Source organism: Vespula vulgaris, chromosome 3, assembly GCF_905475345.1.
Source record: "Vespula vulgaris chromosome 3, iyVesVulg1.1, whole genome shotgun sequence".
NCBI classification, from domain to species: Eukaryota; Metazoa; Arthropoda; class Insecta; order Hymenoptera; family Vespidae; genus Vespula; species Vespula vulgaris.
Window position 1 is genome coordinate 5176576 of NC_066588.1, and position 24478 is coordinate 5201053.

The window sequence follows — 24478 nt, forward strand, 5'->3', positions numbered from 1 at the left end:
AATTTTTATGTCAAATACCTTAACCATAACAGTGTCATTCTCAGACATGTTTTGTAATTGTATCACCTCTTTCACCTCTTTTAATGTAAGAAATATATCTTGAAATATATTTACAATTAATCTTTCTACTAGTATATAATTGCTGTGTCATATATATACATTGTGTACATCTATATATAACTATATATAACTATATATAATTATATGTATATAGGTATACATAACATGTATATATATATATATATATATATATATATATATATAAAACACAAAATCTAACGACGGCACATGCGCGAATCAACCTCAGTATCGGAAAAAGATCTAGTGTACGTGAAATGTACAAAGGTCCTATTCGTTATTTATTCAACAAAATGTTATGTCATTTATCATTTATATAATACTTTGATGATAATTAAAAAGAACATAATCGAACTTTTAATTTATATTTAATATTTATTTATTTAGATAGTGAATAAATAAGGTGACTAAGAAAAATAAAATGACGCGAGGTGTTGAACTTATCAAAAGTATTATCGAACGCATGTGTCAAACAAATAGCTTTGGAAAATGTTTGAAAAACGTATGTATGTACTTTGTTAACATTTTTTTTTTTTCTATAAAATTATATAGTGTATATCTCATAATCCAAAAATGTTGATCAAATTTATGCACATTTCACATAGGTGAAAATACTTTCTGCAGGAGATGGCAAATGCAAAGCAGAATTTACAGTTTGTGATGAACATTTAAATTTAGGAGGTACTTTACATGGAGGATATACAGCTACGCTTATCGATTGTATTTCTACTTATGCTTTAATGACTTGTGGGACTGGTGCTCCAGGAGTATCTGTAAACATTAATGTTGCGTAAGAAATTTTACCTTGTTTTCATTATTTTATTACAATACTTAGAAACATGCAGAAACAGATTTATAATTGGTATATTGGTATACATCATCTGCGTTGCAGTTTCATCTTCGTTACTTAGTTCCATCTGTGACTATTATCTTTATACAGTACATATTCCATTACTGTATATATATATTTTGCTTTTCTCATAATAACTTAGCATAGAGCACACAAATTATGGGATAGGATTTAAAATATTTCTTTTTATTTATAATATATATGTATCTAAGTTTTCTTCATTTTACATATGTCAATGGCACAGATATATGAAACCTGCATTTCCTGGTGAATTGGTCACAGTTGATGCTAAAACTATACGTGCTGGACGTACTCTAGCATATCTTGCTGTAGATCTTACCAAAAATAATGGCAAAGATATTATTGCTAATGGTCAGCATACAAAGTTTATCGCATGAAGGTATATCTAAGGTTTTATAATTATTATGTAATATGTTACATAAAGATATATATATATATATATACATAGATATCTAAACAAAAATATTTGTTTATCTCAATAATTAATATACTTTCTCAATTGATGTATTCGTAGATTGATGTATTCATAAAAATATATTAAAGTTATTGCCAAGTTTTTAGCAAAGTAAAATTAATTGTAAATATAATCCAAAATATCTGCTGATATTTATTCTCAGCACCTGGTATAACTTTAAAAAAAAAAAGTATCTCTATTCTTTCTCACACTTCTAACTCGCATGTGTATTACCATCTTTACTATATGTACAATAAATGCATAGAAATTTGGTGTTGATGAAAAGCACGTGTGAAATTTCAAAGAAATGCATAGAAAAATACATTAAAAAATTCTCTAACGAATAATATAATATTTATCATGTTATTTCAACGTTTTGGCATTAGATAATAACGATTTTAATTCGTTTATCCTCTGTGATAAAGCATCTGCATATCTTTGAAGTTTTTCAGATTTCTCTTCGGTCTCCTCGATCATTTTTTCCAAATAATCTATTTTCTCGCTATCTTTGGCGGAAATTACTTGAAATTCTAGATTATTATGCGTAGGCGATAAATACTTAGCAGCGTTTCGTCGGAAACGAGATATAATATTGCTATTGTCCTCACAATTATCGCAACAATCAGACCACATGGTTAAATCTAGATATGGTATATTATCGCAAGAGATAAATTTGTTATCATTTTCATTTGGTAAAAGAAAAACATTGGGTTGTACGCGATCAATTTTATCACCATTATCGCAAAGTATCCTTGCCAAGGTAACTTGTTGTATTTGGGCTAATTGTTCGGGTCGGAAATTAGAGGGATTCTCGTACCAAAATCTATCACCGTCTCTAATGCGACGAAATTGTTCTACCAAGAGACATTTAAACAACGGACCGACCTTGGCATCAGGAAGTTGATCTTCGAGAATACCACCAACCCATACATCTATATTACCAGGATGTCCATAGAGTTCTCGAAGTTTTTGTCGGACTTTAGGATCTTTTATATCAACGACTAAATCATCGAAAGTTTCTATATGTGACATGTTGCAGTATTTTCGCCACTCCAAATAACCTGGAATACCATGATCTCGAGAACGTTGAATATTCATAGCAGCTAGATCCAAAGCTACTGCATGAGCTGTACGAAAGAGTTGTTCCGTCAATTCGACATTAAGATTTTGTTCGGGTAATTTGAGTTTCGCTGCTGTAGCGTACATTCCTCTTATCAAGGGATCTACACCACCTTCTTCGACTAGTCTCCATGGTGCAAAGAAAGCATCACGTAAAGGTAGAGCACCTTGTGGAATAGACTGGAAAGATTCGTTTAATCGTTCTAAACGTGGTTGTATCAAAGAGTGGCCGAAACGAAGGGCTGCTGTAGCGAAAACATTCGATATACTAGCATCTAAATCAGGATCGTATCTTCTGTAAGGTCCTAAAAGTTCATCAGTTGTATTACCCAATACAAGTGGTATCCAATATTGGAAGGTAATGTGTTGCATCTCAGCACCCACAATTCGTCTTGATTCTTGATATAACTTTTCACCGTTCCAATGTGGATTTAATTCACGTAATTGACGAGCTATTCGATTATGTTCTCGTAGCCATATTGTATGCATCGCTAATAAGCCTACTTGCTCGTTAGCACGAATATCACCAGCAACGAAACAATTTATAGAACTCTCTAAAGGATTTCGACGACAGTCGACAAATTGACCAGAAGCATAAGGAAGTAAAGCTTTGCGACCTGGAAATATTGAACCTTCTCGCAATAATCCATGATTCGTCGTTAGATCTCGAAGATCTCGAGCGAGTTCGTCATCATAGCCGTAAACTTGGGAGGCATCTAAATAACTAGTAAGTTGATTCAATTGTTCGCGAGGCATCAAGTTACCCCATAATACGCTTGTCTCTCCGGAACCACAAACAGCGCTGGTCCTAACGAAATCAATGCATCTTCTATTGCTTATACGAGGATCACCAGGTGGTACTTCCATGGGGAAACAAGGTGCGGCATTGTCACAAGATTTTTTGCAATCTATACCATCCCAAGATTCGCTAGATACCGATGGCAAAGCGTGATCAAGATCGTGATCCAAAAATTGGCCCCATTGCATTACCATATGAGTGATTCTATCGTCGGAAGTGATATCATGGGTGGATATCAAGGTAGTCGAAACGAGACGTGCTGCTGGTTTTGGATATCCATAATAACGACGATCCTTTTGCCATCCTATCGGCATAGAAAAACCATTTTCGTAAATAGGTTGGAGAATTCTTCGGAATCCTGTGTACGACGAACCCCAAGTCGGATGCTTAAAATTGTTACAACTACCGTCTATACTACGATACTTGTGATGAAAACATATATTTGTACAATTCCTCCGTCTCCTGTGACCCGTACATCCAGATAATCGTTCGATCTCTAATACCTATGAATTAATAATATCTCTTATTATATCTTTCATAACAATATATGCAAGCGAATACATCGTACCTGTTCGGGTGTCAGGATTTCTTCGTAAAGAAATTCATTGGTCACGTTGGCAGCTGCACCAGAATTCACCATACGTCGAATATTAACCAGTGTTCTTTCGAAAAGCTCTGCTGGCTTAGCAGCAGCACGACCGATCGCATTTGGAAATCGTGTGACTCGAAATGGATCGATTCGTCGAAATGTACCATCGCTGTTGAACAAATTTTTCAAGGTCTTGTTGATGGCTCTATCTATTTCTTCTGAAGCATCCTTGAATGCTCTTATAATGAGCGCGTCTGTCGTTCCTACTTGACGAACACGAACCAGAGCTTGAGCAGTAGCACGACCGTAGTCGTTTACAGCCGAACATTCGTACCTATTTTTGATTAAATATATGTGTATACATACGCACATGTATATAGAAGTTCAATAGCAAGAGAGAACTCTAAATCAAATTGTTACCTTCCAGTATCTTGAGACGTGACATTGTACAGATAAAGACTACCAGCGCGAGAAACACGAGTCCTATCACCTGCAATAGAAGTACCATCTTTTTTCCACTGTATTAATGGTTTCGGTCTACCCTCAGCTCTGCAAGGCACTTCGACTATAGCTCCAGGTTCTGCTTCCATATCGTGAGGTTGATAGGTCAGTTTTGGTGGACTGTATTCACTGTTTAAAACATTGAGATCAACGCTGGTCTCTGCGTAACCATTGGAATTACTAGCACGACAAACATATCTAGCTGCGTCGGATTCTTTTGCGGCTAGAATACGAAGTACGCTTCCATCATTGTCTAGTAATATACGTCCACCAGTAGAAAGAAGTTGATCATTATTCCACCACTGTATAAGAGGTTTGGGATTACCCTCGGCTTTACATACGAATGAAACATCTGAACCAGCTGTAATTGTCTGTGATTCTGGCAATTGACTAAATCTTAAAGATGAAGCGATTATCAAAGCTCTGGCTTTTCTTGATTTAGTCGAACCCATGTCACTACTAGCTATACATTCGTATTCACCAGTGTCTTCTTCAGTGACATCAGATATAACTAACGTACCATCCTCTTGAATAAAAAACCGTTCACCATCAACATAAAGTTCGCTAGAATCTCTCATCCATTTCACTTCCGGCTCAGGATCTCCTATCACTCGACAAGTAAACGTTACAGTGTCACCGATCTTAACTTCGGTATCTTCCGGACCCTCCATTATACGCGGCTTTGCTGGAAAATAATTTCCATTGTTAGAAACGATAAGGAAACTCGATATAATGAGAAAATTCGTGAGAAAAGACTATTACTCAACTGCAATGAAAATCTCTGCTCGTCATAGTTGTTAACGGTTTACCCTTCATCTCATTAGGATATTGACATATCGCTGCCATTTCATCGGTTGGTCTTTTCTCAAGTCTCTCCACCAACCATAGGAGATTACAATCGCAAACTAATTCGTTGCTATCGAGACGGAGTCGTGTCATTGGGCCAACATTTTGGAAGGCATCAGCAGGAAGACGTTGTAACATATTGTTATGAAGAAAAAGACGTTCCAACGATGGTAGATTGTTGAAAGTACCTTTGCCTATGTCCGTTAGACGATTGTAATGCAAATAAAGTTGTTCTAATTTTGGAAGATGAGAGAAAGCATTGGCTGATATATCTTCGATTCGATTCTTGTACAAATAGAGAATCCGTAGATTAGGAGCACCCTCAAAAGCATTTGCTGGTATATGTTTGATATGATTATCATTAAGTAGTAGGGTGTGTAAATGCTTCAAACCATGAAACGTTCCAGCTCGTAGTTCCGCTATGTTGTTAAATCTTACGTCCCTGAAAACGAGCAAGGTCATGGCTGGATAAAATTAAGGGTGTGCCGGGACAATGTTGAGATCACTATTTCGATTCATTACGGGTCATTTGTTACGAAGACTTGCTTGGTAATGACGTTGAATGACTACCGAACAATCGACGACCTATGACCAACCCAACGGTAATTGCAATGATCAAAAGTAATCGAAAATTATTGATAATTTTCAAAGCTATTTCGAAAGAAATAAATAGTATTTTCAAAAGACCTTTCAGGGTTGTGGGAATGTATTATATGAAACTCTTTTATGCTATAGCTTTTTAAAGTACATATATATCATAACATGTAGATATATGACAGTAAATGATATATCGATCATCGGAGAGCGATACCAGGCAATACAAGTGTTTATTTTACAATATCGAAATGAAAGGATTAAAGAAGATAATCGATAACCAGGTAGGTTATTTATAATAAGAATCTAATCGATAGTGTTCGGATAAGATCTCACGAGTTAACAAATTTTATGATTCATTGACCCAACTAATTCCATTCATTGCAAAAGTCAATTTCTTTTGATATTAATTCGACATGATCAGCGACTATGTTCGTTGGCTTTCTTCAATGTTTCACTGATAGAATGCTAATGAAAAAAAATAGAGAAAAGGAGAACAGGAACGATGATCGGTGAACACAGAAATAGCGAACACAGTAGGCAACACATCAAACGCGTGCTTCGTGAAACCACACATACACACACACACACACACACACACACACGTGTGTGTGTGTGTATATATATATATATAAAGAGAGAAATTTAACGACGGTTCTTCGTCACTTCTCGAAATAACATGATCATTGTTCGTCCATTAGATTTTTTTCTTTCTTTTCTTTTTTTAATCCCTTTATCTCGAGTTCTCCGATAGTAATGTAATTAATAGTGATCTAACAAGGGAGATCCATCGACAATTGAATAGATAACATGGTAGTAACTCTTTTCTACGAAAAATGAATTACATAATCTGAAAAAAGGCTTATGGATATTTTACTACCAATTGAAGATAACGAATGCGAGCATCTTAAGCGGTCAAAATATAACATAAATGATGATACCATATGATAAATAAATATATATACATATATGTATGTATGAATAACGATTTTTATCGGTTTCTTTAGTCGTAACTAAGATTGGAATAAATTCTCGGAGTAAAATGATTTTACTTGTTATTAATGTTACACACACACACACACACACATATATATATATTTATTTATTATTTATTATTACTTAATATTGTTCAGAAGAAGGGATAAATTTGATTTGTTATATGATCAAGATTTCGTATTTTTTTTTTTGCGATCACTTGTTATATATGTAAACAAAAATGAAACAGAAAATATGAAAAAGAAGAAAAAAGAAAAAGAAATGGAAAAAAGAAAGTAAAAGATAAGAATAAGAAATTTACTACGATCTCACTTACAGAACTGTAGTATTGGTCGGTACTCGTGGCACGCGATTGAGTTTCTGAAACATACATCGGACGGTTTTCTGATAGCACATGCACTTGATCGGACATTCTGATGGTCCGTGTTGAGTGATACGCGTCCTTTCTGCAACGACGTTGGATACGATCAAAGCCGACAGTATGCCGAGAAGTAAATAAGACGTGAATAAAGCAAAAAGAGACGATTTCCTCATCATCATGTTGTTGAATATATATTAAACCGATTTGTAGTAATTCGATGCTGATACAGGTGATACGATGATGTTCATCGAAGAAGAATAGGAAGAAGAAGAGAAAGAAGAAAGGATATCGCTCTCTCTCTTTCTCTTTATATCTTTCTCTCTCTCTCTCTCTCGTATCCTTTCACGCACAGAGTGAAACCCTTTCTCTCCTCCTCTTCTTTTTCTTTTCTTCGTTTTTAATGAAAACCACTTCTCCACTCGTGGCTCGTCTTCGTCCTCGTCCTCGTCGTCGTCGTCGTGCTCTACGAGACGAGCCGATACTGAGAGAAAGAGAGATTCTTGTGAGACGAACGTGGCGTCGTTGCTCGCGACGAAAGAAAGAGAGAAAGAAAAAGACAGACAGAGGGAGAGCAAGAAAGAGAGAGAGAGCGAAAAGAAGAAAGAGAGAGGGAGAGTGAGAGAGCACGCGGTGGCTGCTATGGCTTACGACAGCCGCAGACTCGCTCGGGATCTGCTCGCTTCTGCAGCACGAGGAGCAGCGTCCCAAAGCGTTACGCTTCGAACCTTCTTTCCCTCTCTCTGTCTTTTTCTTTGTTTCTCTCTCTTTCTTCCCTCTCTCTGTTGAACCTCCCACCGACCCACACGTTCGTTCCTTCTAACCAGCCGACGCCCGCTACTCCCGTGCTACGAGTTCCTTCCACCTACAGGGTGTCCGAATACGCTCTCTTATTCAACTGTCTTATGGGATCTACGTGTACTATTCTGGATTAGGATTAAATCAGATCAATTTAATATGATGTTATTATAATTTTATATATGTTGTTATAATTTGTAAAGATTAAATCTTTTACTGTACTAAATAAATACGTGTTAAAAAGTTTTTATTAATAAATAAATATATATATATATATATCATCTATTCATCGTGATCTTATTATTATAATTCTGTGTTTCAAAGCTAAATTAAATATAAGCGACGTATACATGTGTACATATGTTGAAGTTTAAGAATATGAAGGGATAGGAATGTATTACTGTTAATATTGGTATGACGAAAGCGAAAGTGACGTGGATGATATACATGGTATATAAACGAATGCCATTTTCCTTTTAATAAAGGACAGCTGTATCCCTGTAAACAATGAAGTTCTATTTCCGATGAGGAACAAAGAATGTTCGAGGCTATTTATATGCACGTGTGTATGTGCGTGAAAGAAAAAGAGGTATTGAACAAATATTAATATAAAACTTTTTCATTCTACGGTCATTATTTGAAATGGCGCGCAAGTTAAACCCGTAATTTTCATAAACCCGAATCACGACGAAGCGTAATTGATTTAAAAGAAAAAAAAAAAAAAAAAAAAGAAGACAGGTGGGAAGAACTTGTTGGAAAATGAAATATAACTAGTAGAACGATACGCTGTCCGTGAATGAGGATATACACATTTTAGATTAGACATTATGCGGTAGACATTATATGGGGCGAATAAGATGAGAAGAGTGTATGTATGTGAGATAGAGAGAGAGAGAGAGAGAGAGAGAGACAGACTAGAGTTTCGTTGACCCTATTATAGCCAACTCTGACCACTCATAAGTCGACTCTTTCGCCGGTAGAATCTAACGAAGCCGACAATGAACGTTTGACGTTTGTTTGCCGGCAAAAGAGGCAAGAGAATTAGAGACCAACCGTTTTCTTTTTTCTTTTTTTTTTATACAACGCGGTGCGAGCGTACGTACATATTTACAGAAAAATCTCATCGTTTGTTTATACAAAAAGCGATGTAACATCCCAAAATAAAATCCAACGTTGTCGACTGTAGTGCTTATTGGAAATTTTTGAAGTAACCACGAAAAACATCGTGTATAAATTGTCCATGATTACGTAGACCTCGAAACCAATATTGAAAAGATGATACGCCCATACGCGTATACATATATGTATATTTAACCGTGTGGTCAGGGCGATGATGATAGTAATATGTCGGTATGGATGATATACCATGACGTTACCTAAAATGGTAAATCTGTATGATCCTCGTATAGTATATATGTATATGTCTGTGGAGAATTGCGAAATATAACGGAACATATCTTTTATATGTCTTTAAAACATAGAAGGTAAAAGATAATAATAATAATAATATTTCAATATAATCATCTTCCTGGAACAAATAAAAGTTACATTTTTAAAAGGAATTTCATTTTTCATATATCATCACATTCTTTTTAACATAGAATAATATTCTCCAAAGTGATGCTCAGTTGATACGTGGCTTGTAATATGGTTTGTATATGCGCCATTACAATTTCCTGGATTCCAAGGAAAGCGTGTAATCCCTAATGGGCTAACGCAAGAGTTTTGCACGGTACATAGGCTGGCTTGGATAAAGTAAACGTACCTCTAACAACTTGTCCTCGAATATGCTAAAGTCGCGATACGCTATCGTATATATGCAATATGTGGCTGCTGTATAGTGAGGGAGTACAGTGCTGCCCCTCTTTTTAGCGTTTCTGCATGTTATGAGTTAACAGAAATAGCTCCTGACTCAATATTTAGGCAGCGCCGATTTTCTACTGTGGGTTTATCATGAACCGTCTATCTTTTTATCTGTTAGAATCTGAACGTAATTACTATTAAGAAAAAAAAAGTTAAAGAAAAATTATGATTCATCGCCAGATAATCATGGTCTTCGTCCTTCCTCAAGGTTTGGTTACGAAATCGTTGAATCATTTATCAAACTTTTTTTTTTTCTTTATCAGCGACATCTTTTGTCCTCAAGGAAAAAAGAACTATAAATTTTCAGAATCATGGGAAAGATGGGAGAAAATGAACGTGTGAAGAAAATTCACTTTGAATAGAAATTTATTGAAGTTCTCAAGTCCTTATGTTAAACGCAAATCTATAACGAGGATAATGATAAAATGGACTTAAATCTATCGTTATACTCGCTTTTTATAAATTATTATTACGTTTTATAACTAACTGGAGAAAGGAGTATGTATATATGTATATGTGTGTTTGCGTGTGTATATGTGTATGTATATATATGTATGTGTGTATATATACACAGCATATATACATACATATACATATATATATATGCATATATATATACATATATATATACACACATTACATATATATTCACATACATATATATATTACATATACACATGTATGTATATATAGATATATATATACACATATATATATAGAATTTATATATACAATTCGACGTTTGTTTAAATATATATACGTAATACACACATACGCGGATGCAATGTATGTAATATACATACTCATCCATAGAAAATTAACGACGACGACACGCGTGACCGATTGCAGTACGCATCTCTTTTAATATTCTTACTTCGACAATACTTGATTGCACGGTCGATTATTGGTTTAATGAAAGAATTACTATATCGCTTGCATCCCAATTTGTACTTAAAATTCATGCGTCTCGTTGCCTTTTATTTCGACGACTTAAGACAAGAGTTATGTAATGATCGCGAATGATTATTTTCATTATCGATACATAGTATCCATATTGTCGACTAAACTTTTCGTTTAGAGTTTGAAAAAATTGATGAAGGAAAAAAGATTCAATAAATTCACTTCTCTTATCGACTCCTATTAATTTCCTTAATTTTTTATATGAAAATATATTCTGCTAACCGGCCGAAAATGTAGACGAAGATCGTTGTGTATTCTTGATGGGAAAAAAAAAAAAAAAAAATTATTCGACATAACATAAAGATACTGATAATTAGAATATAGCTCGAAACTAACTGATCGTATCCAATCTTCGCACGCGAATATGGAAAGACGCGAATTAGTATAAGAGAACATGTAAGTCAGACTATTTACACCTTCGTAAATTAAGTCGTATCGTAATAGAATATATCACGTTTGGAGTTTAATACCGAAGAAATTGCAGTACGTCGTTTGTTCGAATCTTTCGCAATCGAAACGATATTTTACAACAAATATAGATCTCGATGCCACGTGACGCATTCGAAACGCCTTCCTAGATCCAAATCACAAGCATACACACATAGATACCACAACGGTAGTTAATGACCTAAGATGCAATAAAGGAGCTAGTACCACCAACATAGAAACTATCGATCGTGTCTTTTCTAAGCTCCCCTCGTTCGTAAGGATTAATAATTAGTTACGTAGCTTGTTGGAGAAAAAGACTATGATATCTTGTACGTACGTTGAATGGAAAGTCATACGAGGAACAACGTCGTCGTACGATCGGCCAATGATCGCTGGAGTCGAAGAAAGATGAAACGATATTATAAAAAATGTTTACTCTCTATTTACAAAAGGCAATACGCACAAAACGTTTCTCCTACTCCATCTTCGTATCATTCCCATAAAAAATATGACGGACGATATATATTATTTTTGTAAAAAATATTTATGTACCTAAAGCTCGAGCTTTCGAGCGAGGAATTCATTAATTCGCGACGACAATGATCGACGTAAGACAAACAAAGAAGAGCCAAACCTGTACGGTCGTGGGGATAAGTTTGCCGAGGATGCGAATGAATTATTTCGTTCTCCTTTGCAAAGTCGATCTCTTGGAGTCGTTGCCACGACCGGAAACATCCACTCACGCTAACTTCATGTATATGGTCCGATCTCTCATCTTGCAATGCTTCAGTTCTCTCAACGCTCGTTGGGCCTCACTAGGAGAAGAAAAAGCTACGCGTGCATCACCCGTAGGCATACCTCTTTCGTTGTAACGTCTTATAACATTTTCGCGTTTAACATCGAAATCACCGAAAAAGTCAATTATTTCATTAATGTCCGCTTTAAATGGTACATTTTCCAAGGAAAGAACGCAACCGGGTTTACCGAAACCTTCGACGTAATCCATGGAACCAGGATGACGACCTAACATATGTCTCGGTATACCCATCAGACCTGGAGGACACCTGGGACCAAATGCCGAGTTACCAAAACGCGGCATGTGATTTTGCATAGGTCCAGCGAATCGTGGCCGCGCGTCCTGTGGTGGTGGGTAATGTTGCTGTTGCTGTTGCTGTTGCTGAGCCTCTATGAGTTGAGGATCGGTCATTTCGAGAGTCTCCAACATTTGGGCTCGCGATATGAGCTCGATCGTCGGTATGTTCTTACCAAAAGGCACTCCATTCTTTGCCGTCGCCCTTAGAGCTTCGTCGGTAGTTTCGAATTCGCAGAAACAATCCCCAGTGGGTTTACCGTTTTGATTCAATATCATATGTATTCGACGAGGTACAATTCCGATGTCAGAAAAGTAATCGAGAACATCGCGATCCATCGATTGGAATGGCAAACCACGCATGATAATACAATCTGAGGTAGTAATCTGGCTCATGCCGTTTTCATGCTCTCTTTTTGCTTGTGCGAACTTTTCTTCTGAAATGGCTGTTGCGGTTACTTGTTTGTTACCTATCTTCAAAGAAGTACCGAGAGACGATTTGGCGTCTTCTAATCTAGCGAACTGCACATAAGCCATGTAATGCGTACTCCCGGATTCCTTGATATTCGTAATAAAAAGATCATTGATCTTCCAGTCGTGGAACAATTTGGCTATGTCCATCTCTTTGGTGAACGACGGTAGATCCGTCAGAAGTATGCAAGTAGATGCCCTAACGTCAGCCTCGTCCTCCTTCTCCGGCGCGTAAGAATCAGCAGCTTTATCGAAGATACTTTCGTCCAAATGAAGAACCTCCACTTCGGAACCACGGACGTATCTTGGCGTTGACAGAGCTAATTCCTTACCTTCCGCTTTACTGAACTTGACATATGCAATACCGACCCGATTACCGTGATTATCGTTAATCAGTTTCAGACCATCTTTTCTGATAAAGATACCTTGAAAAGCATGACGAACATCCGTGTATGTAGCGTTCAGTGGCATATTACGTACCTCGACGCAATAACCACCAGAGCTAGATTTATTATCGTTCGAGAATCTCGAGGAGCCGCCGGAATTTCGTCCGGATGCTTGCCGATCTGGACCATTTTCGAAATTACCATACTGCGACGCAGCAGCCGCGGCTACAGCTTGAAAAGCATGTGGATTGCGTCGACCTTCTAATTCCTGTACTTTGCTCAGGAAAGCGCTGTTTGGTCTCAAACCGGGTCTGCAGTTGATGGCACCATTATTTGCGCCATACATGCTAGCATCCTGTGGCCCAAACTGGGTCGTTCTACCTGGAAATCTTACTTGATCCATTCTGCCCTGTTCGCTTTGACCCCAAGGCTCTTTTGGCCGATTTAAATTACCTATACCACTATTTAGGCTTGGCAAAGACGCGTTGGCCAAGTTTTGTGGAAGCGAATTCATACCGACCGTATGGCCAGTTAACGTCTGAACATGAGGCTGCATCAGATTTCCGACGCCGTTCAAACCGTTCAAGGAGAACTGATTCGACTGAAGCAAAGACTGCTGTCCTAGAACGGAATTACCAAAGGTCATGGATCGTTGCTCGCTATCTTGTGACAATGCAGCCACGCCCGCTCCTAAAATGCCCGGCGTTAAAAGAGTCGCTTGCATTTGCGTTTGAGGCGGTACTTCCCAAATTCCATTTTCAACAATCGGCTGTTTTTTCGCCGAGCCACTAGACGCGGATTTATCCTTGTGAAATTGTCCTACGCAAACAACGTCGTTATTATCGTCGTCGGTTGCATCCTTTCGACGTTCTCCTGTCGAGTTACGCTTGTTAACATCCCTATCTCTAGAACGTGTACGATCACGTGATCTTGAGCGTTCACGACGGCGCCGTCTGTCTCGACGATCGCGTTCTCTGTCACGTGATCTGCTTCTGTCTCGACGTCTGCGATCACGATTCCTATCCCTATCGCGTCTATCCCGATCCCTGTCACGATCTCGAGAACGTGACCTATCTCTCGATCTCGATCTATCACGTCTCTCCTTTCGATCCTTGCTCGATTCGCTGTCATTGTCCTTCTCCCTTCTATCGTTCGGAGAAGCAGGTTTAGCCGAAACAACAGGAGTTGGTACTGCCACTGGTGCTGCTGTCTGTATAAACGATTGAAGATGTAACGTTTGTTGTCTTGCCGCTTCTATCACTTTCTGCATTTCCGTGCGCGAACTAAGCAACAGCTTAATTTTCATTTCCTTGATCTTACCGCCATCTTGCATCATCGCCTGCCGAGCATCCTCGTCCGTGCTGCAAGTTGACCACGTTCTTGATTAGTGGAATCGACTATTTCGAACCTGATTATATTTACAAATTTTTTGCTCTCATTGTTAACGAGGTGTATACATTGAAAATTGGCCGACGAAAATAGATCGTGGCGAGTGAAATAATGCTTCGAAGAATAAGGAACAGTGTTTTCCTTCTTCCAATAACAAACTCATTTTATTACCTGAACGCTATAAACGCGTCTCCTAATTCACCGCCAACAATATGTACTCCGCCTTCCGGTATACTGAGTCCTCTGAAAAATTGGCGGATGTCCAAAGCGTTGGCAGACCATGCTAGATTTTGTAGTCTGATTATGACGCTCATTTTTGGTAGATTATTTTTTCACGTATCTGCAACCGAACGGATAGGCGAAAATTAGACAAGAAAGGGTAGGTATATTCGTTAAGTGCCAGAAGAGGAGAATCGATATTTAACAATTTGTCGATGTTCGAATACGAAACAATTCATCGAATCTGAAAAATTTTCGAAAGAAAGAGAATACAGGATGTGGATTTTTGTTTCTTCTTTTATGTCTAACGATTCTTTTATTGATTAGGAGATATATTATAACTACATTAGATTTAGTACACTCACTCAAAGATTTAAAAAAATGTAATATCAACGTAATGTAAACGTCAAAATATCTTTGACAAAAAGATTAAGAACACTTCGGAGTCATTTTGTACGACACAATTGTAAGAACTTGACGCACTTTATCTCTTACAAGGCTAATAACAATTTACTTAACACTTTACCTACCACTACGATTGAAAGGTACACACAGAAGATGTCATAAACGCACATACAGATTAATAATAGCTTGCCGGTTAATAATCGTTGCTACTGACGAAAAGCCAATTAAAATATAGGCTTCCGATAAGTAAACTTTATTAGTATAGACATTATATAGGTAGACATTATATTTCCGAAATAGAATATCTAATTTATTTATAATGAACATTATTGCTCATTAAGAACTATTGTCATCGGTTAGAATAATAAAAATAAGGTATTTTAGGATGATACATGTAACGAGGATCTTTATTATTTTAATAAATTCCATTGGCACGAAGTCTTCGGCGATTCAACTGGTAAATGTGCTGACATAAGACAGGCAGGTATAGAAACACGCCCACGTACGTTTATGCTACTATGTACAATCAATAACATCGCACAGCACTGAAAAGTACTACGCGCGTGTTCGCGCATTTTAATAGGGATTCCAAAGGAAAGATTTCTAAAGAAAGAAAGTTGAATTTATAAAGAAAGGTCAAATAATTAAAGGTCATTGTTACTCGGCGAGATAGAATCAAAGTATATCGATTACAAAGTCTTTTTGAACAGTATAACTATTCTTTGTATTGTATGAATAGCTAGATTTTCTAGGTCTTTACTATTTCATCATTTAACCTCTATAATTTGTTTCTCACTGTGTGTGTATATCTATATATATACACACATACATAAAGTATTTGTTCGAATATATATCTTTTCATTAATCTGAACAAGAAATGATAAAGTGTGTTACAACGTAATCTTTTTCTTGATGTAATGTACTAGGAAATAATCGATGTCGACTATAATAAATATTGTATTAAATATGTCACAAATTATACCGTATAATTTGTATAAATTAATATTTATGTCGTAGCAGATTCAATATATATACATAAATAATATGATCGGTTACGATCATTGTGATAAATAAATCGAGATAATAGATCCCATTATTTCGTAACGCAAAACGTGGAGAAGAAATTTAATTATTTAATTTATACATAGTTTACAACAGGAGGTGCAGTTTTAGAATCTTCGAAGATGACTCTACTCTGTATGATCATAGCACGTATATATAATTCGTTATCTCGGAATATAGAACGCGTACGATAAAAATTTTACTCGTTGTATTATTATCAGCGAGTTAAAATCAAAACCATAATGCTAACATTTCATGTTTACAGGCAGAGAACGAAATGAAAAAAATTCATTGACGAAGGTTACCGAGCGAGTAAGCAAACAAGCAAATAAGATTAGAAAAGAAAAAAATTTTTCATTAACTTAGTAGATAAATGATATAATTCTTTCTCCAACGAATATATCCAAAAAAATAAATCCAGTACGTTAAACGAAAATTTTAAGAGCCTAACTTTCATAAAGATAAATTTATAGAAATATGTAAATTAATTTCATTGGAAAAATTATACATATAATTTTTAAATAAAATTCATCAAAAAATAAAAAAGAAAAATTGATAAAGATAATTACAATTGTTTACTGATTCATCAGAATTATTGTAAATAACGCTTATAATACGATATTTCTAAAATCATGTAAAACACGTGTGTATAATTTAGTATCTGAAGGAGATGTAAAGATTTATTAGCAGACCCTATCCAATATGGAAACAGATTCTCAAGAGATGTAAGAAGAGTAGTATATTCCGGGTTAACAGCTAACACAACAGCTTGGAGAATGGTTGAATCACCGACGAGGGTAGATTTTCTTTCTTCGTTTGTCGTTAGCAGCCACTGCTCTCTCTCTCTCTCTCTCTCTTTCTCTCTTTCTGTCTCTCTCTCTTTTTTCTTTCTATCTTACTTTTTCTTTCTCTTGTTGCAAAAGATTGATCTCGATAAGAAAATGCAAGAAAACAAGATCGTTGCATCAAGTTCGATGGCAGCGTTGAAAAAAAAGCTACCTGGATGGTTGCGCAATATTTACAAGAAGTTTTCTTTTCCATCTTGCGAAAAGTGATTTCCATTTAACTAAGAAATGGTAAAAGGGTAGATAGGAAGAACATATCGAAGGATCGAAAAGACTTTTAGGATAATAACAGGAACATCTTTTTCTTTTCCTCCCTATCGATTAATAAATATAAAAAAGAAAGGTACAGATTTGCAAGCACCTTAAAAAGAGAAAGATGAAGGATCAAAGAGATTGTTAGGATAATAACAGGTATATATGTATGTATCAATCTTTCTCTTTTCCTCTCTATCGATTAAAAAAATTACAGATTTGTACAATATTTATTGTAAAGAGAAGGAAAGAGAGAGATAGAAAAAAAAAAGAAAGAAAGAAAGAAAGAAAGAAAGAAAGAAAAGAAAGAATAAAAAAGGAATAAACAAAGAAAGATAAAGGATGACAAATTTCATTATAATATCGCAAGAGAGTTTTAAAGCATCAGAGATAGAGAGACCCATTTGAAGGTTTAGTCGTCAGAACAAGAAACGACGAGTACTACAGCATACGGAGAGAACTCGTTCAAGAAACGATGATGATGATGATGATAATAATAGAATGGAGAAATACAAGGGGACCCTGCAGATTCGATGTAGAAGAAGACCGGTGTCAGGATTCCTTTGTCATCCCTTTGAGACTCGAACAGAAGACGATGATGACCGATCGGTCTTTCTCTCTCTTTCTCCCAATGCGTTGTCGATGAGGATTAGAATCTCGTCTGAGAGGTTCCGACGAAACACGTTCGAAACGTTACCGTTGTAGAACACTGTCTCTCACTCTCTCGTTCGAAGGACACACGAAGGATATTGTATTTTGTCCCTCTTTCTCTCACTCACTCTTTCTCCCTCCCTTCTTAATACAGAAATAGTAAGAGAGTGAGAGGATAGAAAAGGAAAGATTCTTTCTTTGTGTTATCATTAACATATTAAAAATTCCTTTGAACAAATAAAAAAAAGAAATAAATAAGCAAAGAATTCATATGATATATTTTTACTCGATTGATACTCATATTCAATGGAGACAAAATACACGTTGACTCGTCGAAATCACCTTTGTGAAGAGAATGTTTAGTAGCGATGGTTCTGCATAGATTTTCACAGTCGTTGAATCTGCTCTCCCCTCTCCTTTCTTTATCTATAGCTCTATTTCCCTTTCTCCTATTCTTCTTGTTTTCCTTTCTCTCTCTCTCTCTCTCTCTCTCTCTCTCTTTCTCCCTCCTCTCTCTGCATTTCGTAATATTTAATTGCTGATAGTTCTCCATCATCAAACGTGGACATTTTTTATAATTTATTCTCCAAAATATATTTTTTTTTCGAAAATATGTGACCTAGTAACCGTGTGAACGAATAAAAAAGGATCGTTCTACTGTATGTGTACAGAGAGAGACAAATGTAACATCACACACATATGTTTAGATATATATTCCTTGACGCAGCACATATATATACATATATATACATATATATATATATATGCACACGTTGTACGCACGCGTGCGAGCACAGTAAAATGTATGCATGCGATTTACGTAAACACGTATATGCACATATATGTATGCACATGTAGGGACGTATTAAGCCACTTTGCGCATGCGCGTGCACAAGTAGCTACGATCAATCGTCCGTGACGAATAAGGAAATATTGATGAGGAGAGTAAGGATATTTATCATATTTTTTGCTCTTTTCCTTTTCTCTCTCATTCATTCGATACTTAAAAAAAAAAAAAGGAAGAAGTAATTTGTGACTAAAAAAAACTCGTGTGCGGGGAGAACGTTGCAACAAAAAATACTGTAATTTAACGACGAATTAACGAAGTTTTGCGACAGATCAATAAAGTTCGATTGTCGAAAGCTTGATTATAATTGATATCGCGTTTTTATTATACATTCAATTGGAATAAGAAAAGGGCAAAGCAAATATAGATTTAATGAAATGGCTTATCACGATAAACTATCTTTCTTTCTTTCTTTCTCTCTCTCACACACTCTCACTTTCACTCTCACTTTCACTCTCTCTCTCTTGACCATCTGAAACATAAAAAGATACGAACGTACGTCGCGACAAAATTGAATATTTCTTTTTATTTGTTTTGCTATATATTTATATCGACGATTAAATAAAGATGTCTATTCATGTCCGAGAATAAAATATGTAAATATAGCAGCATATTTGTTATTCCTTCTACCTTACAACAAGAACTTCGAACACACTAAATATTAATTGTATAGTATTCCAATAAATATGGACATTGCGTCATTTAGTTTCCGTTTAACAAGACGACGAAGATTATCTTCATCGTTGATTAGAAGCATTTATCGTGAATCATGAGTGTAAGTATTGTTGCATGACCAAAGCTTTGTGGTCAGATCCAGCAAGATAATGCTCCCACGTATAACCTATTCGTCATTCCTCGATGTAAAAAAAAAAAAAGAAAAAAAAAAGAAAAAAAAAGAAAGAAAGAAAAAGAAATAATAGTCAACATTCACGTAATCAATATCACGATTAATAGCAAATTATAGCAAAAGATGTATTCGTTGAGTTCGGGGACTGAAGTAGGTAACGATCGTTCGATATATAGAACATCGTATATATAACGTGTTACCTTTACCTAAATTATTCAATCCAATTCATTTCCAAAACACAAATGTGTGGATACGTGTATATAATCAGAATTTCTTGTTGATTAAACACAAAAGAACAACAATAATAACAATAACAAGAACAAGCAGTGCAAATATGTAGATATTCAGATAACTCTAAATCGAGATAATAATCTGTTGTTTCGTATTTCGATGTAAAATTAATTAGACAACGAGAGAAAGGAAAGACAAAACGTCGATAAAACGTCAGATCCATTTATAGTACGTGTATAAGATATGTATATCTTAATCGATTAAAAATGCACTCGTACAAGATGACTCCCAGCTTGCAAGGACCTCCCGTCGAAAAACCAAACTTCGCAGCAGGCTAAGGACTGGCAAGATTAAGTTGCAGCAGACTCTCTCTCTTTCTCTCCACTCTCGTTTTCCCTTTTTTTCACTCGTCTTTCGAATAATATTATTGAATATCGTGTCACGTTAAATATTACCATCATTTTCATAAATGTTGATTCGATAATGATCGACCGCAGAAACGAATCTGATTAAAATTCATGCATTCGATTTTATCCTGACTTTAATTCAGTCTCTTTAGAATTTTATATTATATATATAAGTAAAATGTCTTTCTGAAACATGGCGCCATTTTAACGGAATAACGAAAAGAAATTGATAATAATACATTTATAACTGTATTTTTAAGAATAAAATGCAAAATAACCTGCACATCGAAAGTTTCTATGATTTGGAGCTCCATATGCTTTCCTTTTTCAATAAAGTGGAAATTTTGTCAAGAAACAAATATCCTGTGTGTGCTTATCATACACCCACAAATATACATGCTTTTATGTAGTAGATTTTATATATCAATGGATCTTGTGGTTATAATATAAGTAAAAAAGCAAATTCAAATTAAATTCAAGGTGATCTGTGATATAGAATATAGAATAAAAGGAACGCGTATAAAGAACTTATAAATTACATACTCAAATTAGGTAACCAACTTTGATCGAAGTTTCATTTCATTTATAATACATTTTTTACATAATGGATGTCATTAAAATAAAAAATTCCATATTTGTTATTTTATGTTGTTTTAATTACCATATTATGGTAAACATATTTTAATTGTCAACTTACCTGTATTTATTTTACATATATTTTTTTGTTATATTGTATATTTTGACCTATGATCTATGAAGTTTATATTTATATAGATATTGTTCAGACTTTGATCAAAGTTTAATAGTTTAAAAAAAAGTCAATGATATAGATGGTGTAAAATTGAAATATTAGTTAACATAATACGACACTATATGAATATTTGACATATATTTATATATCAAATATGTTCAAATATCTTTAATTGTATATCTTAAATTTGAAAATATCTTAAATAGAAAATAATATAGTAATATATCTTAAGAAGTTTAGATCAACAAGTATATAAGCACTTGTTTTCAAGAAGAAAAAGATCTATGCATTTAACAATCATGTTTAATGTAAAAGGTTTGTTTATTTAAATAATATCAATCAAATTATTGCGTAACACATAATTTGATTGAATTTTGACGTAAAATAAATGATACTGTTAAACATAAACTTCTAAATAAAAATACTTTCTTGTTTAAATACTGAAGTATTTCTTTTGTTAATAAGTATTTTAACTTCTTTCATAAAGGATATATTAATTATTATATATGTATTGATGAATATTCTTACTCCTCCTATTACTTTAACTGATGTTACTTACCAATTCTTTCAAGTTTTAAAACATAACTATATCCTTTTAATACTGCACACATATGTGCATGTATACATGTAAATATATATATTTAAAATATATATACATATACTATAAAATATATATATAAATGTATGTGTATATATATATATATTCAGGGGATGAGCAGACACTTAAGCAAATGAATATGTTCTTAGAACTCTCAAGAACAATGGAGGAACAATGGTCCTCTAGTAAAATCACAACACTTCCCTCCAGAATTATGAACTAATTTTATTACATTACTTTGAAGTATTACCTTCGACTTCAGAAACTTCAGAAACTTCTTCTTTCTTCACTCACAGCTAAAAGGTACGACGAAAGATAAGAAGTCGATGAGAACAAAGATGACCGAGCAGGAAAGGGCCCATCGACGAAGGACAATGAAATGGAGAAGCAGAAAAGGAGTAGTTAACTGCACCAAGTCATTGTATAAATGTCCACTGATGACGAATCTGTTCTTGACACCTAACACACACTGAGCTGCCTAAGATCCTGCAACACACACCATTTTTTCCACACTGTACCTAAACCGCACAGGGCAATCAGAAATTGTAACTACCATTGTCTCCTTCCTTTCATCGTACAAGTATATGCTACTTATACTTATATTTCATTCTTAAGCATAAAAAAAAAAACAAAATAAAATCATATTTAGAAAAAAATGAAAAGTAAAAATTTTAGAAGTTACTGGTGTGTATTATGTCTTCAATATGTGAATATTATTTATATAAATTAATAAAAGTTTTTAAAAGATTTACTTATTAAATCTTTTATGAAAAACTATTTTCCAAAACATAAACTAGCGTTTAATATCTTAGATATATAGCCCATATATTCACACACACATATATATATGTATGTATGTATATGTATATATATATATATATATATATATATATATATATATATACATAATCTTATAAAAAAAGGATATTTAACAAGCAATTACATTTAACGCAAAAACAATCTATATTTGAAATAAACTGTTATCATTGAAAAAACATTATCTTGTCCTAGATCTTTGATATATAAATTTCTATGCAATTATATTGTTCTGATAAAAATAGAAACAAGAACTATCATCATCACGATCATTGTTTTAATGCGTATAAATTCAATAATATAAATTAAAAATACCTCAAAAAATACCTGAATAAAGAGAGTATACAACATACAACACGAACAATATACAACATGAACTTCATAATGCGTAAATTTATATATATATATATATATACACACACACATATATATATACATATATACACCACACATAATATGACCTAGTAAAATTGGAATCGATAACTAAATGAACAAAGTACAATATTTCTGTCTTAAAGTTGTAGAAAACCTTGCAATTATATTACAGGATCGAAAAACAATGAGAAAATATCGATCTTTCTAATGAAATGCTCCATCGTAGTTGCACGTACGCCATTAACGAGAGTGAAAAAAACCGATGGAAGAAATGTAGAGAAGAACATTATGATAATTAAACTCACCAAACTTACTATGCGAGAAACGATGACTGTTATGAGAAGATAGTCGAATTTAGATGCCGTAAAGAAATAATAACACGAGAGAATTGATTTCCGTCTTCAAATAAACGGCTAACGCTTTCTCGTCAGCGTCCCATGGAATGACCGCGGCGGTCCGTGTAAGTAGTTATGAAGACCCCTTATGCTACGTAGTCAGATCAGCTTTACTCTGTTACACTTCCGTTATTTAGACTAACCAATGAGATACAAGTATAAGAAGAAAGACAATTTTGATTCGTGTTATCCGATAAGTTGATGATTGATCAACTGGATAAACATCGATATATCGAACTTCGAATATCAAGTAAACAATTAGAAATTACTATTTTATTAACTAATTTATTAACAATTTCAATGGTAATATATATTTTTGTTTATTAGTAAAATGTAAATTTATAATTATCAGCTTTTTGCAGATTGGACAAAATATAATTCGATCATCGATTGTTGTCGCTGCGTTGTCAAATATCTTTGGTGAGGAATATGACAACATCGCTCTTGCATTGTGGCTTAATAGATCCAATTCCTGTTGGCTTACAATATATAATATGAATTTCAAGAGCAGTCAGGAAACAATAACACATGCGCCTGTCGTATTGATGTTTTTTTAAAGTTTCCTTCAGTTGACCACTTCTTAAAAATGATGCAAATAAATTACCCTACTAGTATCGATGTACAAGCTATGTAAATTATACTTTTCGTACAGTACTACTATATTGCGAGTGGGAGAATTACTGATAAAGTTAGACAGAAGAATTTATTTCGTCTATGTACGCAAGGTTACGCGCGTCAGTTAAATATAAAACTGCAAAATATAAAACACGTTGCAGTAGGATACGACATATAAATAAAATTATAAGCTAGACTCATTTATAAATGTTTTTCTATAATCAATATATATAACAACTGTCGATTGTCAACCGTTAACAAAAGACAAGATAATGGAGTGGGTGAACCGCCCAGACGCGAACAGAGTTTATTTTATCCTGTCCTATTCTCTGTATTGTAAATTAGAGCTTCCATTTGAAATATTTATTAAGATAACACTTTTCTAAAAAAAACTATCTATTCTCTCTTCTATACTTCTGTTTGATAATGTTAAATATCGTAAAAAGTAAAGACTGAAAAAATGAAAAAAATGTTTCAAACAAAAGTTGAAATAAAGTTGATTTTGAAATAACTTCGAAAACTTCAATGATTCAATTAATCCTATTATGTTCGCTCCAGAAAATCGAATAAC

General features: G+C 34.5%; 3 protein-coding genes across 5 annotated transcripts; 1 reads left to right on the top strand and 2 right to left on the bottom strand.

Moving 5' to 3' along the window:
* The first annotated feature begins 310 nt into the window (after nt 1-310).
* LOC127062653 (acyl-coenzyme A thioesterase 13-like) lies at nt 311-1520 on the top strand. Of its 2 annotated transcripts, XM_050991257.1 has the most exons (4): nt 311-373; nt 466-580; nt 684-868; nt 1173-1520. In XM_050991257.1, the coding sequence occupies exons 2-4, from the start codon at nt 500-502 to the stop codon at nt 1324-1326; spliced, it is 420 nt and encodes a 139-aa protein (XP_050847214.1). In that variant the 5' UTR covers nt 311-373; nt 466-499; the 3' UTR covers nt 1327-1520. The 2 variants fall into 2 exon arrangements, with proteins under 2 accessions (XP_050847214.1, XP_050847213.1); XM_050991256.1 differs by having other exon boundaries at nt 333-580.
* LOC127062649 (peroxidasin) lies at nt 1094-8140 on the bottom strand. The gene is made up of 5 exons (XM_050991251.1): nt 7164-8140; nt 5179-5699; nt 4331-5096; nt 3890-4244; nt 1094-3824 (listed from the first exon to the last, which is right to left on the bottom strand). The coding sequence occupies exons 1-5, from the start codon at nt 7385-7387 to the stop codon at nt 1767-1769; spliced, it is 3924 nt and encodes a 1307-aa protein (XP_050847208.1). The 5' UTR covers nt 7388-8140; the 3' UTR covers nt 1094-1766.
* Nucleotides 8141-9058: 918 nt separating this feature from the next.
* On the bottom strand, nt 9059-23373 carry LOC127062651 (uncharacterized). 2 transcript variants are annotated; one of them, XM_050991253.1, is made up of 4 exons: nt 23212-23373; nt 21957-22192; nt 14763-14931; nt 9059-14563 (listed from the first exon to the last, which is right to left on the bottom strand). In XM_050991253.1, the coding sequence occupies exons 3-4, from the start codon at nt 14903-14905 to the stop codon at nt 11995-11997; spliced, it is 2712 nt and encodes a 903-aa protein (XP_050847210.1). In that variant the 5' UTR covers nt 14906-14931; nt 21957-22192; nt 23212-23373; the 3' UTR covers nt 9059-11994. The 2 variants fall into 2 exon arrangements, with proteins under 2 accessions (XP_050847210.1, XP_050847209.1); XM_050991252.1 differs by having other exon boundaries at nt 23203-23369.
* Between the last annotated feature and the right edge of the window lie 1105 nt (nt 23374-24478).

What these genes read in the sequence shown, in the direction of transcription:
- LOC127062653 (XM_050991257.1), top strand. Translation starts at nt 500, where the DNA reads ATGACGCGAGGTGTTGAACTTATCAAAAGTATTATCGAACGCATGTGT. An exon ending in TTGGAAAATGTTTGAAAAAC is followed by an intron (nt 581 to 683) that starts GTATGTATGTAC and finishes CATTTCACATAG; the next exon opens with GTGAAAATACTTTCTGCAGG. An exon ending in TCTGTAAACATTAATGTTGC is followed by an intron (nt 869 to 1,172) that starts GTAAGAAATTTT and finishes TCAATGGCACAG; the next exon opens with ATATATGAAACCTGCATTTC.
- LOC127062651 (XM_050991253.1), bottom strand. Translation starts at nt 14,905, where the DNA reads ATGAGCGTCATAATCAGACTACAAAATCTAGCATGGTCTGCCAACGCT. An exon ending in GACGCGTTTATAGCGTTCAG is followed by an intron (nt 14,564 to 14,762) that starts GTAATAAAATGA and finishes GTCAACTTGCAG; the next exon opens with CACGGACGAGGATGCTCGGC.
- LOC127062649 (XM_050991251.1), bottom strand. Translation starts at nt 7,387, where the DNA reads ATGATGATGAGGAAATCGTCTCTTTTTGCTTTATTCACGTCTTATTTA. An exon ending in CCGACCAATACTACAGTTCT is followed by an intron (nt 5,700 to 7,163) that starts GTAAGTGAGATC and finishes GCTCGTTTTCAG; the next exon opens with GGACGTAAGATTTAACAACA. An exon ending in GAGCAGAGATTTTCATTGCA is followed by an intron (nt 5,097 to 5,178) that starts GTTGAGTAATAG and finishes ATTATTTTCCAG; the next exon opens with CAAAGCCGCGTATAATGGAG.